The 15554-nt window shown below is 40.1% G+C and overlaps 1 protein-coding gene across 1 annotated transcript in view; it reads left to right on the forward strand.

Moving 5' to 3' along the window:
- The window catches only part of LNPEP (leucyl and cystinyl aminopeptidase), an 88402-nt gene extending 74700 nt beyond the window's left edge, over window positions 1-13702 (forward strand). The window contains exons 11-18 of the mRNA XM_065405954.1: window positions 2914-3002; window positions 6762-6945; window positions 7680-7836; window positions 8469-8653; window positions 9256-9417; window positions 11465-11605; window positions 12348-12429; window positions 13571-13702. Of these exons, the coding sequence (XP_065262026.1) occupies window positions 2914-3002; window positions 6762-6945; window positions 7680-7836; window positions 8469-8653; window positions 9256-9417; window positions 11465-11605; window positions 12348-12429; window positions 13571-13702 (1132 nt within the window). The remainder of the gene's footprint in view (window positions 1-2913; window positions 3003-6761; window positions 6946-7679; window positions 7837-8468; window positions 8654-9255; window positions 9418-11464; window positions 11606-12347; window positions 12430-13570) is intronic.
- Window positions 13703-15554: the final 1852 nt, after the last annotated feature.

The following is a 15554-nucleotide window of genomic DNA, read 5'->3' on the forward strand; positions in this document are numbered from 1 at the left end:
TTTTTCTTCTTGAACCTGCACATTTTCCTACTAGGCCAAATCTGCAGGCTGAGTGCTGACCGAGGACAGTATAGAATGTGGATAAGGAAGCTCTCCCCCTTAAAAATAACAGGAGTACTTGTGGCACCAATTTGTTAGTCTCTAAGGTGCCACAAGTACTCCTGTTATTTTTGCGGATACAGACTAACACGGCTGCTACTCTGAAACCTCTCCCCCTTACAAAGGTTAAGACTGACCATAAATTAGCATTTGGGTGTGTTAGTTAATAGCTAAAGATTCCTTGTTTAGGAATAATATCCATAGTAGTGGAGGAATACATGGACATAAACATCTTTTTTTTTTTTTATGAGTGATTAGATACTGGTGCAAATATGAAGCAACTGATAACTGCAAAAATCAATTTGTCAAATGTACTCCATTACCAGGCCACCTTATCCTTGTTGTATAACAAGATAAGAACATTCTCAAATGCAGACCCTATGAGATTCTGGTTTTCTCTACCACAGTTGAAATTTAATGGGGAGTTGAGGGCACTTCACATCATGCAAAATTAGGCCCTAAAAAACGACTTGCCTTTATGAGGATTGGAAGGTTGGTTTTGTACATCTGTCTTCCTGGGTTTTCCATGGATGTCCCTTTGGAGATGCACTTAGGTGAATAGCTCTTGAAGGATGACTTTTCAGGTGAATAATTCATAGTGATTTGTGTGGAAATTGGTGTACAACCCAGTTCACCTCCCTCAGTGGGTTTGCCCTAGATAAAATTAATCGCACGATTAATCACGCTGTTAAACAATAATAGAATACCATTTATTTAAATATTTTTGGATGTTTTCTACATTTTCAAATATATTAATTTCAGTTACAACACAGAATACAAAGTGTACAGTGCTCACTTAATATTTTTTATTACAAATATTTTCACTGTAAAAACAAAAGAAATAGTATTTTTCAATTCCCCCATTACAAGTACTGTAGTGCAAGCTCTTTATCATGAAAGTTGAACTTACAAATGTAGAATTATGTACAAAAATAAACTGCATTCAAAAATAAAACAATGTAAAAACTTTAGAGCCTACAAGTCCACTCAGTCCTATTTCTTGTTCAGTCAATTGCTCAGACAAACAAGTTTGTTTACATTTGCAGGAGATAATGCTGCCCACTTCTTGTTCACAATGTCACCTGAAAGTGAGAACAGGCATTCTCATGACACTGTTGTAGCCAGCGCCGCGAGATATTTACATGCCAGATGCGCTAAAGATTCATATGTCCCTTCATGCTTCAACCACCATTCCAGAGGACATGCTTCCATGCTGATGACAGGTTCTGCTTGATAACAATCTAAAGCAGTGAGGACCGACACATGTTCATTTTCATCATCTGAGTCAGATGCCACCAGCAGAAGATTGATTTTTCTTTTTTTGGTGGTTCGGGTTCTGTAGTTTCCGCATTGGAGTGTTGCTCTTTTAAGACTTCTGAAAGCATGCTCCACACCTCGTCCCTCTCAGATTTTGGAAGGCACTTCAGATTCTTAAATCTTGGGTTGAGTGCTGTAGCTATTTTTAGAAATCTCACATTGGTACCTTCTTTGCGTTTTGTCAAATCTGCAGTGAAAGTGTTCTTAAAACGAAAACGTGCTCGGTCATCATCCGAGACTGCTATAATATGAAATGTATGGCAGAATGCGGATAAAACAAAGCCGTAGACATACAGTTCTCCCCCAAGTAGTTCAGTCACAAATTTAATTAATGCATTATTTTTTTTATCGAGCGGCATCAGCATGGAAGCATGTCCTCTGGAATGGTGGCCGAAGCACGAAGGGGCATACGAATGTTTAGCATATCTGGCACGTAAACACCTTGCAATGCCGACTATAAAAGTCCCATGAGAACGTCTGTTCTCACTTTCAGGTGACGTAAATAAGAAGTGGGCAGCATTATCTCCCGTAAATGTAAACAAACTTGTTTGTCTGAGCAATTGGCTGAACAAGAAGTAGGACTGAGAGGACTTGTAGGCTCTAAAGTTTTACAATGTTTTGGTTTTGAGTGCAGTTATGTAACAAAACAAAAATCTAGATTTGTAAGTTGCACTTTCACAATAAAGAGATTGCACTATGGTACTTGTATGAGGCGAATTGAAAAATACTTTATTTTTACAGTGCAAATATTTGTAATAAAAATAATATAAAGTGAGCAGTGTACACTCTGTATTCTGTGTTGTAATTGAAATCAATATATTTGAAAATGTTGAAAACATCAAAAATGTAATAAATTTCACTTGGTATTCTATTTAACAATGCGATTAAAAGTGCGATTAACTCAAAAAAATTAATCGCGTGAGTTAACTGCGATTAATCGACAGCCCTAATGGGAAGCTGAGGATAATATTTACTTTTCTAGTATGGGATTATCTTGAATCCTTGGCTTGTATAACTGCTTGTGCCCTTTGTTAGAGGGATTTGGGACATGACCAGTGTCCTTTTACTTTTTACGTAAATCCTATACAAAACTGTAAAACTTCAGAGAGGAAGGTTGTCTTGTGGGTAAAACACTAGACTGGGACTGAAGTGCTCAGAGTTCAATTTGTGGCACTGCCACAGATTTCCTTTCATATTTTTGGACAAGTGGCTTAATATTTCTGTGCCTCAGTTCTACATGTGTAAGGTGAGGAACAGAGGAGATGTGATTAAAAATGGTTTGAGAGTTACTGGGATACTGTAGTGATGGGGGGCATATAATAGATATCTTAACATTATTTTGTTGAAATGCCATAATATGTTAAAGCAGTTTATTTAAAAAAAAAAAAAAAAAAAAAAAAGCGAGACGAACAACAAAACTGATTGTATTGGATGTGATGTATTACATAAAGCTAGACTACTGTATAAGTCTGAAAAAATATAATTTTTCTCTTACAGTTATCTGTGGCATATTCCTCTCTCCTACACTACTAGCAGTTGCAGCTCTTTCTTCTGTCCTTATGCATATTTACTGGACCAGAAGTCAGGTATGTGATTTGAAGCCTCTGTAGCTAGGATGTACAGTGAAAGCAGGTTACTTCAGTTTTGTGGATCAGCCTTTATTTGCACACACCTGAGTAGGGTTTGAGACCAAGGGCGTGCATGGTATAAAGTAATTGCAGAGGAGAATATAACGGGGAATGATACCCACAGAGAACAGTGTAATTTTAATCACTTTTGTAGGCATGGTTGCTTTAGGCTTTCTTTATCACATAAGGATGTGGTTAGGAACCAATGGTGCTGAGCATGCCTGGAGTAATTAGCATTCAGTGGCAGTGATGTCAGGAGTGTATTAATTCCTCATAACAATACAGAGAGTAAACCGGTCTTTTTCCTCTTGGTCTTTTTGCAAGTTGCCAGGTTGGGGAGAGGGGCCTTGAGGAAGTAGAGTGAACTCTGAGCAGTGTGTACTTAAGGGAATCAGCCCTGGGAGATTGACACAGCCCACATGACTCTGAGGAGGTATATTTCCCCCTCTGATATCCTTATTTACTTTTGTTTTGTGGCATAAAATAATTACTTTGTTAGAACACTTTTTTTAATATTCCAAAGTATGGCAGTCTAGAACTTGGAACCTTCCCACGTTCTCCCCACCTTTTCTTTGCTGCAGTGGCCATTTTGAGTCCCCAGGTGCTAATCTGTACAGAGGGCTGGATTAACTTTCTTTTTAATGATGAAAGTGATTGTTACTCAGTATTGTACTAAAAATACTTGGCCAGCATTGGTGTAAGCCAGGGACATCAGTGGATCTTTGCTGATTTACTGTACACCAGCTGAGAATTTGATCTATTCTTTTAAAATGCCTTTAATCCTACTATCATACTGAGCCCTCCCTCTATCCATTACACTCATTATCTGACACATTTCATGATGACATACTGTGTAAAAATGTCTCCTCCATCTCTATTGCTTCAAATAAACCATACAAAATTGAAGTTGAATGCTTAATGTCGATCTTGAAACCTTTATATCTATTTTAATATAATGTGTTCATTTTCCATAAAATGACTGTTACAAGTATAGTAGTTTAGTTTAAGCAGATAATGATTTTTTTTTAAATTTAATTTTCACAATTGATTTACAAAATCTCATTTAATTGTTTCTGGCCCTCTGCTATTTGAGATGTTGGCTGAAAAGTAGTTTACAGCCTGATAATCTGTGGGAAAACCAAGGTGTTAACTTGTGTGCATGTTCTTGACATTGTCAGACCCATTAGTCAAGTAAGTAGTCAGATAGCCTCAATGTTCATTGATAAACAGAGAATAGTTACTGCTGTTGAATGCCTTTTTTCGTCATATATGTTCCCAGGTCACTTCAGGAACTGGGGGGAGGGGAACCCCATATGTGAGATCTGTAGAATCTTTAAACAGTGACTCTCCTCTAGTTTTGCACTGCTTGCCTGTCTGCCTGCATTCCATTCTCTCTGGTAACAGCATATTACCATTATCTTGCAGCTGTCTTATTCCCTCACCACCTGGTCTCCACTGCTAGCCTGACTTTACACCATGGAACTTTTCAACTAACACACTCTCTCTCTTCAGTATTTTTCTCCAGGCAGCCCTCTGAAATACTGCCTGCACTGTCAGACAAGTCTGGGTTGCTCATTTTAGCAAGATTTATTTTCGGTCTTTTTTTTTTAACTGCCTCCTCTTCTAGAAGGCTTATTTGTATAATTAGTCAGTGTAGGTATACAGCATTGGTGATGGCTTTCAATTCTGTTCAGTTCTAAAGCATGAAAGCATAGACGAGCAACAGACCTAATAGGCATTGACATCAATATGATGGATGCAGTGCGTCCATGTAAGAGGTCCATATCTCCTATGTGCTGTGAAGCTGTACTCCATGGGCATTCCTTCTGGTCATGCATGCAAGAGGGATTTTGGGGTGGGATGGGACTGGTGGATCATTTACAACACTGACTGATCCACAACCCACATATGTGGGATTGCAGGTGCTGCACAAGCAGCTATGGGCCTGAGATCAAGACCATGTGGTCTTTCACATAGTGTTGAGCATTGTGAGGCACAGAAATATCATGACAGGTTTCAGAGTAGCAGCCGTGTTAGTCTGTATCCGCAAAAAGAACAGGAGTACTTGTGGTACCTTAGAGACTAACAAATGTATTTGAGCATAAGCTTTCATGGGCTACTCCATGATATTTCTCAAAAAGACCAGTTCACTCAAATGATGACTGAGTTCTAGAGAGAGGTTTATTATGTGGGTGTTTTTTTGGGGGAGACCGAACCAAAGAGGAAGGGGTGGGTGGGTGTGTGTGTGTGTGTGTGTGAGAGAGAGAGAGAGCACGCGCAAACCTCTGGTTTTGAATCTGCTTAATTTCTTACAAGATTTTCAAGACTTACTATCATAAAAATTCCTATTTATGTTCTTCCCTGCCACTGCTACCTGCTTGATTTGGAAATACACTTGCAAAGGTTTTTTTGTTCTTATTTTGAGAAGATTCAGCTGGTGAACTCCTGGTCTGAATCACCTCATTTTTAGAGAGAGAGATTACTAGGAAAGCTTCATATTAGTCAGTGATGTTTGTTTCCATTGCATTGTGGTATGTCATACACGGTTGCATCAGTTGCATTGCAGTGCATGCTGAGTTTGCCTTGTGTGTTCAAAATGGCAGCTGATACAGTCCTAGAGATGTGAGCCGTCCTTCATGGTAATACATGATTAAACAAATGAAATCTATTAAATAACATGGCTCTGAGATTGGCCTTTACCTCCTGGCAGTGTTAGGTTGTCTCTACTCCTATGTATCAAACTAATGTGCTACTTCGCCTCCCCCCCTTCCCACATACGTAAATTTATAATAACGAGAAGCTGGTTTCCTGCAAGTATGGAAACCAGTGTTTTTCAAATGTCATGACAACCTGGAATTTGGTTGTTTTACCATATTAACACAAATCAGCAGGAACATCTTTTTTCTTTTCCCCTTGAACCTAAAACTTTAATGGTAAAAGCATACCACTTATTATAGTCTAGGATAACTACTCTCAAAAAAAAAAGTTACAATTAATATTTAATTAGATAGGTCAGTCTATCAAATATCCCTGAGGGATGGGTCACAGCCAGTATTGCCAAATTGGCAAGCATGAGTCTAGTCTAAAACTGTTGCATTTTATTCAGTCTTGTCACATTTGTGCAGTTCACAACTTTGAAATTGCCACCTTTTATCTCCAGTGGGATAAACTCTGCCCTCAGTTCAACCCATACTCCAAATAAATCTTTAAAAAGAGGGCTTCTCCCTTCTAATCTGTTTCTTGGTTGCAAGGGCTCATCTGTTGTAACTGGATTCCCTCTCCTCCACCACATTATGACCTTGATGCTAAAATTCACCTTCTGTCTACTGACTTATTTACATTCTTAGTTGTAATTCAGATCCATTGAACTTTGTAGGAATTCACAGGTGTAACTAGTGGAAAATGGTGGCCTGGTTATTTTGGTTAGCCCAAATAGGAGGGGAGAACAATCCAGAGTTAAGGGACCTTCACACACAACACCATGCTGACTGCTGCTCCTTTTCAGGACCAGGGAGCTTCCAGCTCAGATACTATCTCTGGTTGCAGCTGCAATAGTATAGAGGGGAAGAGAAATGACCTCCTGAGTAAGCTGGGCCCAAACCATTTAGTAATCTAAACACTCAGCATTAGAAAATAGGTTTTTAAAATGTTCAATATTAACAGCATAACTGTGTGGGTGTCTGTCTGTCTCTCTCTCTCTCTCTCTCTCTCAACTAGCTACCATTGAACTTCAGGAGGAGGTGAAATGGGTAAAGTTCAATGTGGACATGAATGGCTACTATATAGTGCACTATGCTGAAGATGACTGGAATACTCTCATTAACCTGCTGAGGACAGATCCCATTGCTCTGAGTACCAAAGACCGAGCTCACCTGATCAACAATATCTTCAGTCTTGTGGGGTAATTCTTGGTATTGGGAGGAAGTATAGCTTTTTTTAATTTTAAGTTCATGCAAGACAAAGGATTATATTTAAGGACATTGTGGGGAAGAATGCTTTAAAGATACTTTTGTTCAGTATCTGCTATCATTGATACTGAAGTTTCAATGATAAAACATCAGATGTTGATGTCCATTCATTTAATGCCATCATTCATCCCTTTGTATTGTAATGGACACCTGCTAGTTCTGTTGGCATGGAGGACAACATGTTCTTTAAGTCTGAGAGAAATGCCTTGTGATTCTTGTCCTATCAAAGCAAAAGTATCTGTTATGCTCGAGAGAAGTAAACTAGTTGCTTCTGACATGTGAGAGAGAGAGAGAGAGCCATTAAAACATTTATGTACCCCTCTGTTGGCTCTGCGGCTGGAATGAGGCTGAGAACTCTGGGTGGCCTTTCTGTGACAGCTACTTCCTTAATCTGAGTAATTTCACTTACTTTCAATTACCGCTGTGCTGCACCTTATTTTAATTCCGCCCCTTAATCAAAGGGATGATTGTTGCCATCATTGTTCTATTACAAGAACAGTAACCCTTTATATATTTTTACTTCCATTTGCTTCCAGCTCATGATATAGCTCTTTTTTTAATTAGGAGTTTTGTACAAAGGTAGATGCCATCCTTAAGATTTCATTTTAGCCAGAAAGTCTTTGTTTGAGTCCATTTTAATTCCTTTTGTGTTCTTTGACCTTTTTAGTATAGGAAAGGTGTCTCTGTTGAAGGCCTTTCATCTGCTTGATTACCTAGAGAAAGAGAACCACACTGCACCAATCAGTCAAGCTCTGTTCCAACTGAGTCTCATCTATGACCTCGTAGAAAAAAGAGGAATGCAGAATCTTGCTGCAAGAGTAGTGGTATGTCTTCCTCTTTTCTATATCAGTGTTTGAAGTATTTTCCCATAACATCGATTCACAACTGCGTTCTCTGGACAGACTCTGATGGACCAACATTCAGGAATCTCATTGGCTTGCCTTATATTTGTAAGGCTATTCTGTCAGTCTGCCCTGAGTAATAAAGGTTAATAATTACTCTGAGGCAGGGACTGTTTTCTTGTTCTGTGTATAGCACCTAGCACAGTGGGGGCCTGGTCCATGACTGGGGCTCTTATGTGCTACTGCAATAGATATTCAATAATAAACTGTTTAAAATCCAGGTCCTCTTCTGCTATAGAAATGGGGAGAAAACACCCGAGTTTGCTATTTCAAAAGTTCTTGAAGCGAACTAGTATGTCTGTAACCTGACAGTTTCATCTAGACTGGGACTAGAGGCCTAATATTCAGATGCAGAGAGTCTGCTTAAATCTATTTACACCCACTAGCTATGTGTATGGTAGTCTAAGTGGGAGTAGCTTAAACAGGGAGGAGTCAGAAATAGGGGGTGGCCTACACAATCTTACACCCTTCAATTAGTTCTTTATCTTGCTTGTGAATTCCTCTCTGAGCAATTTAACGTGTCTTGGTATTGCTCGCTGTCTTTCACCATCTAGGACAGAGTTAAAAAGCTACTTGGAAGCAAAATTGATCAACAGACTTGGACTGATAATGGGACCTTATCTGAACGAGAGTTCCGGTCTACTGTGCTAGCCTTTGCCTGCTCCCATCACTTGGGAAACTGTAGCACCACTGCCACCGAGCTGTTTAAGGAATGGAAGGCTTCCAATGGCACGAAGAGGTAAAGCACAAACTAGTCTGAGCATATTCTGTTTATGTATTTCTGTCGCTTCTCCACCTTTGTTTTGAAGAAAGATCTTAATTAGTCTTGGCCACCAAAGTACAGAGACTATGCTTCATTCAGCAGTTTTTACTGCATTTCCTTTGACTATAGTATGGCATAAAACAAGAGGAACTATATTTTAGAAATTAAAACTTTGTATCCACAGTGTTATTGAATGTGACTGCTATGCCTACTAGATAATTCTCACTTGAGTTTACAGCTTAAAAAATTCAGATGGTAGCACATTGTAGCTGGTCTTGCAAAGTTAACCTTTTCACCTTCCAGAACTTACTTTGCTGAGAGTCATTGTGGATTTTGTATCATAGCATGTCTGAGCCTTTTGCATGATTAACTGTGATTCTATGTATTCTGTAACTCAGCCGTACCCAGTTGCCTAGAATCTGACTGATGTCTCTCTGGAAATGAATTCATCTGGTCCTACAAAACTACTATTTCTAGCAAAAGACATCACTTGTGCTATTTGCCTAAAGCTTTTATGTGGTGGTTTCTTCCATACTGTTTCATACAGGCCTGTTCTTGTTTTGTAATTTTTTTTATAGTCTGCCTACTGATGTTATGAAGACTGTATTCACAGCAGGAGCAAAAACTGATGATGGCTGGGAGTTCCTTCTAAGCATGTACACATCTTCAGTTTCTGAAGCTGAGAAGCACAAAATGCTTGAAGCTCTAGCCAGCACAGATGATGTTAGAAAACTGATTTGGTATGAAAATGCCAAAAGATTGTGGTGGTGTAGTTGTGGTGTTCCCAGAATATGTGAGACACAATGGGGGTGGTGGTGGTGAGGAGAGGGGAAGTGAGGTACTTTTATTGGACCAACTTCTGTTGGGGAAAGAGACAAGCTTTCAAGCCACACAGAGCTCTTCTTCAGCTCAAAAGCTTGTCTCTTTCACCAACAGAAATTGGTCCAATACAAGATTTTTTTTACCTCACTGTCCTTGTCTTTCTCAAAATATTATGTAATGCATACACTTAATAAAAACAAACAAACAAAAACCAACCCAGCTTCTTTGGAAATGTGGATTTCCCCCTCAACACTTAAAATAACTGACTGGTTTTCTTACATTGGCTAAACTTAGTGCTAGGAAGACTTTTTTTAGTAGGCTTCTGCTTATTACAGCAAAATGTAGCTGTAGCGAGGCGACACCTCACCAGTGCGGCGCCTCCTGCTGGTTGTCCAGGGAATTAGCTCTTTTCCAGCTCCGGAGCGCCCTCTGCCGGCTGATGTCTTGCCTGACACTGGCCCCCGTGTCCCTCCTGGACCCCGGTGCCCTTTGCCCAGGGGTTCTGCCCACTGCAGCAACCCACAATCTGGGTCTTCCCACCCAGGGGAACCCCCAACCCTCTATCCCCACCTTGCCTCAGTGGCTACTGCCAGTCACCATCTAGCCCCTGCTCACTGGGGCGGACTGCAGTCTGTAAACCCCAGTACCCTTTCATAGGCCTTCACCAAGGCCTGCAGCCTGGAGTTTTATCAAGTTGGAGCTCCCCAGCTCCCTCTGCCCTTCCCCAGCACTGCTCCACCTCAGGTACCCTTTTCGGCTCCCAAGCAGCCAGGTCCTTCTTTCTCAGAAGCTAGAGAGAGTGTCTGAGCTCCTGGCCCACCGCCATTTATAGGGCCAGCTGTGGCCTGATGGGGCGTGGCCCCAGCTGTGGCTGCTTCCCCATCAGCCTAGTCTTTGGCTCGCAGCCCCAGCCCTCTCCCAGGGCTGGCTGTAACCCTTTTAGGGCCGGAGCGGGTGACCACCCCTCTGTAGCCAACACATCAGGAACAAGATTCCATATAATCAAATGCAACGGTCCTGATGCTCTGCTCACTTATGCTGGTGGAAATCATTAGAAACTCCCTAGAATTCAGTCTAGTTACGCTGCTTGGAATGTATAGTAAGAGGAGAATCAAGCTTGAAAGCTTTGCACTCTTGGAAGATCAGTGTGGAGTTGCTTTAGATCAGAAATACAGTAAAGCCTTCAAAGTACAGGCCTGTTTCATAACAAAGAACCAAGAGTTCAGATAGCATTTGCTTGCTGTGTGGATGAAATCTTGAACTTGCTTTATGCAGGAACTAAGAGGCACCTTATCACCAACACCTACAGCCATTATATGTATGTTCGCTGACCACTTCAGAGGACTGTCTGGAGGGTGTAGCAGAGACTCTGGAAGGTTTCCATGACTGCTGTGCTGTGGGACTAGTGTAGTTTCTCGTGATTACCAGTGAATTTTGTTTCCCCTTATAACCATGCAAAAGTCACTGAGCCTCTGGCACTTTGATGGGAATTAAATGACTCAAATGGGCATTGAAGCTATTCTGTATTTCATGGGATTGGACCCCATGTTTGGCATTTGGAAACCAAAGGTAAATAATGAAATTTGCAATATTGGCCCTGGTAGTTGACTACATGTAGTTTCTTAAGATCTCTGTAAAAGATAAGAAAGTACACCTCTACCCCGATATAACGCGGCCTGATATAACATGAATTCGGATGTAAAGCGGGGGGGGGGGGGGTCGGGGCTGCGCACTTCGGAGGATTAAAGCAAGTTCAATATAACGCGGTTTCACCTATAACGCAGTAAGATTTTTTGGCTCCTGAGGACAGCGTTATATCAGGGTAGAGGTGTATATCTGTAAGTAGCCTCTGACCTACGTATACTCTGTTCTAATTGGCTAAGTAACCTATGAGAGCCACTGCAGTCTAGCTGTGAAATGTTTGTATAGTAGTTTTGAGTTGACTGGATCTGTATTGTCTCTTAGGTTAATGCAAACAAGCCTGGAGGGAGACCTCATCAGGGCACAGGAACTTTCGCATATCATAGCAACTGTCAGCCAAAGTCTGCCTGGGCACTTGTTGGGCTGGGACTTTGTCAAAGAGAACTGGGAAAAGCTTATACGGAAGTAAGATTGTTTGTTTGGTCTTTAATTATTTAATAATTAATCACTAGCATGAAGTGTTAGGTGCAGCATTTGTGTGCATGCATTTTTCCACCGCAAAATAATAGACTGAGCTAACTTTGAATAAAATTTTCAAAAGTTCCCAAGTGCCATTTCCCCCCCCCCCCGGACCCCCAAAATGGTTTAGGTAGTTAATTTCCATTGTTGTTTGTCGCCCCCAGAGACTTAGGCTCACACGTCAGTTGCCTGGTTCAGAAAATATTATCCTGTCCTTACTAAAGGGACAGTGATATGAAACTATTAGTGGTGCATTGTTCTTCATTCCATGGTGAATAATATCTTGCATCCACAGTGGTCTCTCAGCATGCTTTGAAACAGATTGAAAAAGGTGTTTTTCCTTTTGGAGACACTGAAAGTTCGTGTGTGTGTGTGGGGAACTTGTCTTCAGAAATATACTTGCTTTTCTTGGAACATCACAGCTTGTTGCAAGTGTTACAACTTTAAGCTGTTCTTCCCCAAAAAAACATTGTGTTACTATATGATAGAATAACTCAATGTGATGATCAGTATAAAAAAATTCACTTTTGAAAATAACTTAGTGGCTTTTTGTTTTTGTTTGGTTTTTTGAAAATTTACCCTTTGTTGCTTGAAGTCTTCTTTTTAAAAAGTATGTGGAGTGCACTTGTTTCATAAACTGGTTACCACACGTTACTTTTTCTTCCTTATTTTTTCTTCCATATTTCAGGTTCCACTTGGGGTCATTTGCTATCCAGAATATAGTTACTGTGTCAACCTTTCAGTTTTCAACAGAGGCCCATCTACTTGAGGTTGGTGGTGTAAAGTACTATTTTCTAAATATTTAGCTTCCTAAAATTCTGTGCACTTGCTATTGATACAATGCCTGGCATGTACTTGTGCATTTCACCATAGATTTAAAGATTCTTTTCAATAGTGTATAACTATTAGTATCCCTATTCTACACATGGGAAAATAGTCAGAGAAGTGATTTGCCCAAGGTTATGTAGAAAGTCTGTGGCAGTGCTGAGAATATAACCCACCAATCCTGACTGTGTGTTCGAATGGGCAGGGTACTAGAGAGGTTATCGCCCATGTTAGAGATAATTATTTTGCTCAGATTGTATGAACCTAGCAGGCTGCAACTTGATCATGTCAATAGGAGACTGAGCCAAAGGTGGCTTTGTCTTTCTGATTCCAGGACCGCTGACACTATCCAGGTCTCTGGTGTATGATAGAGCAGCCTAAAGGTCGCTGCATTTTACTTTGGCTGTCAGCAAGCCCTAAGAGGTCATTCTGGCAGTTGAGGATCAGCCAGTTGCTGAGGTGCCCCAGCTGTCTCCCCCTTTTCCTTACCCACACCTTCTACTCCAGTGGCTTAGTAGGGTAGAAGTTGGCATACAGCTTCTACTGTAGACTGTCAACTTCTAGGGAAATGGTTAAAGGTCAAAATCTTTAAAGTTGCCCAAGTAAAAACATGCATGCATAATGTGTGCAAATCTTACCTGTACACAGAATTTATTTTCATATGCTTTAGCATTTACATACTTTGTTGTGTCAAATGCCCCAGTGATAAGTGAATTTTCAACGTACTGAAGATATAATAATTTTAGGCAATCCCATTTGTCACAAGAACAGAATCCTTCTCCAGAAAGCTAGTTTATTTCTGAGTGCTGTACGACTACAACTTGATTGTGCTTTGAGTGAAAGGTAGGGATTCCACCAAATATACAGAATTTCTTGTTGAATTTTACTGACGCTACACAGATTATTGCTGCAGTTCCCATGAGCTGTAATCACTCCATATTTTCAGCAACCCTCTTGTGCGATTTGCCAACTATGTGGATGATTGGTGCTTTGTGCTGGGGGTGGAGGGCGGGCAGGTGACACACTCTTAATTTGGAAACTGCCTACATTTCTCAGCCTGAAATGCACATTTTCCTTACTCTGCAGGTTAAAACTTTCTTTGAGTCCAAGTCAGAGAAGATTTCTCAACTTCGCTGTGTCAAAGAGGCTATTGAGACAATTCAGCTGAATATTAAGTGGATGGAGAGGAACTTAGCGGCACTGCAGCAATGGCTGTAGAGAACACAATGCCTGTGTGTGTTTGTGTGTGTGTTAGCCATTAAGAGAGCTTGTGAACTGTTGCTTTTGCAAAAGCCAGGGTGAAACCAGGCATCGCTGCAACATTGTTTGCACTATTAGGGGTTCTAGTTAGCTCAGGGCACATCTCACCTAAGTTTGTTTTTCTTTTGGTCATTTGTGGGCCAGATGTAGATATTTATTTATTCTGGAACTGTGTTCATCTATAGACCAAACAGCTGCATAAATAACTAATAAGTACAGTAATTTTATATTTGAAACACCCTGTCATTTGAAATCCTGTCTTATTGTTCTCAACACTGGGTAAGTATTGAAAAAGAGAGCAACAAGGGAAAAAACTGCCATGAGAGATGCTTTTTCTTTGCAGAGCGCTGGCTAATCAGTGTTCTTTATGCAAAACTGTTGGTAGCTTTGGGTTTAGCTTTTGATGATCAAAGAGTTTTTTCTAGACGTTCTAAAAACATAAGCATATACAGCTATTATTATTATATGTATTTTTGTCTATTAAGTGGCCAGGTGCTACTGATATTATATGAAAAGAAAACACAGCCAAATAGCAAATACGAATGTTTTAGGAGGGGAGAGATTTTCAGAAGCATCTCAGTGACTTGGGAGCACATGACCCACTGAAAGTCTGTGAGGAGTGTGCTCCTAACTCATTAGGCACTTTTAAGGGGCAAACTTTCAATTGCCAGACTATATTAATATTGTTTTGTTGATGTCTGAGCAACAGTGCCCCCCACCCCACCCCAAAATGCCATAGGAAGTTGCTCCAGACTAGTTCCGATGGTGGACTGACTACTGATCCTTTTCACCATTCCTCTTTGCGGAGGGCCTGCATTTGGTACATGTGTGTCAGGCATTTTGTTTGGGTCTTTATATTCTTCACTTAATTTTTCAGTATCGCTGGTATGATTTGTGTACACTGCTTACTTTGTAATGCTTGCTTGGTGTAACACAGCAGTGGGGAACTTTTTGTCTGTATTTGGAGGGTATCGTGCAACAACTATTGGGGACAAAGCCTAAAACTTATTCTAGGAACAAGTGCCCTAAAATCTGGCATGATAGGCTAAAAGGCAAGATAGCCACAATACAATGTGCCTTTTTTCTAAAGCAATTCACATTTAAGGCCCTTTTAGAGGCCTGGTGTAAACACAGAGTTGTACCTCCTTAACTAAAGAGATGATTTTTATACCTGTTTAGTTAAAGTGGTGGAAAGAGAGAATGTGTGAATTTTCTTATGCCTGTTTAAAGCTGGCTAACATCACATTAGTTTGTATCAGAAAATCTTTCGTGTACAGCCAAACTGATATAACCAGTTTTAAACCAATGTAAGAGAATCCAAACGAACAAGTTGCATCAGTTAATTAAATGGATTTAAGTTAAACTAGTGCAAATTTTGTACAGAGACAAGCCCTGAGAAAAATTTTCTTCAAAAGGTGGGGAGACTATTTTCAGTCATAATCAGCTTTCACTTTGAATTTGTCACCATTTTAATACACGCTCTGGTTTTTAAAAAAAATAAAATGTATAACTACTGCAAATTGTGGTAGTAATGTGCAAGAGAGGTAGGTAGGTGATTAGTGAAAACTACCTAGTGAAAATTATAGTATTTGTTGACTTTTCATCAGTAGGTATGTACTAAATCATTTAAACTATGCAGTTTCATTTCCATATTTTGTGCTTCTCTGACAAAAGTTTACTGGCAAATTTTGAGGAAATTTTTCCCCAGTTTACTTTAAAAATTAGTTCTGCAGTTCTAACCTTGAAAAAGAATGTTACTCCTCCTGGGTGCGCAAAACACCCTGTCCGTAAGTGGAAATGAATGCATTTT

This window comes from Emys orbicularis, chromosome 6 (genome assembly GCF_028017835.1).
Source record: "Emys orbicularis isolate rEmyOrb1 chromosome 6, rEmyOrb1.hap1, whole genome shotgun sequence".
Classification (NCBI taxonomy): domain Eukaryota; kingdom Metazoa; phylum Chordata; order Testudines; family Emydidae; genus Emys; species Emys orbicularis.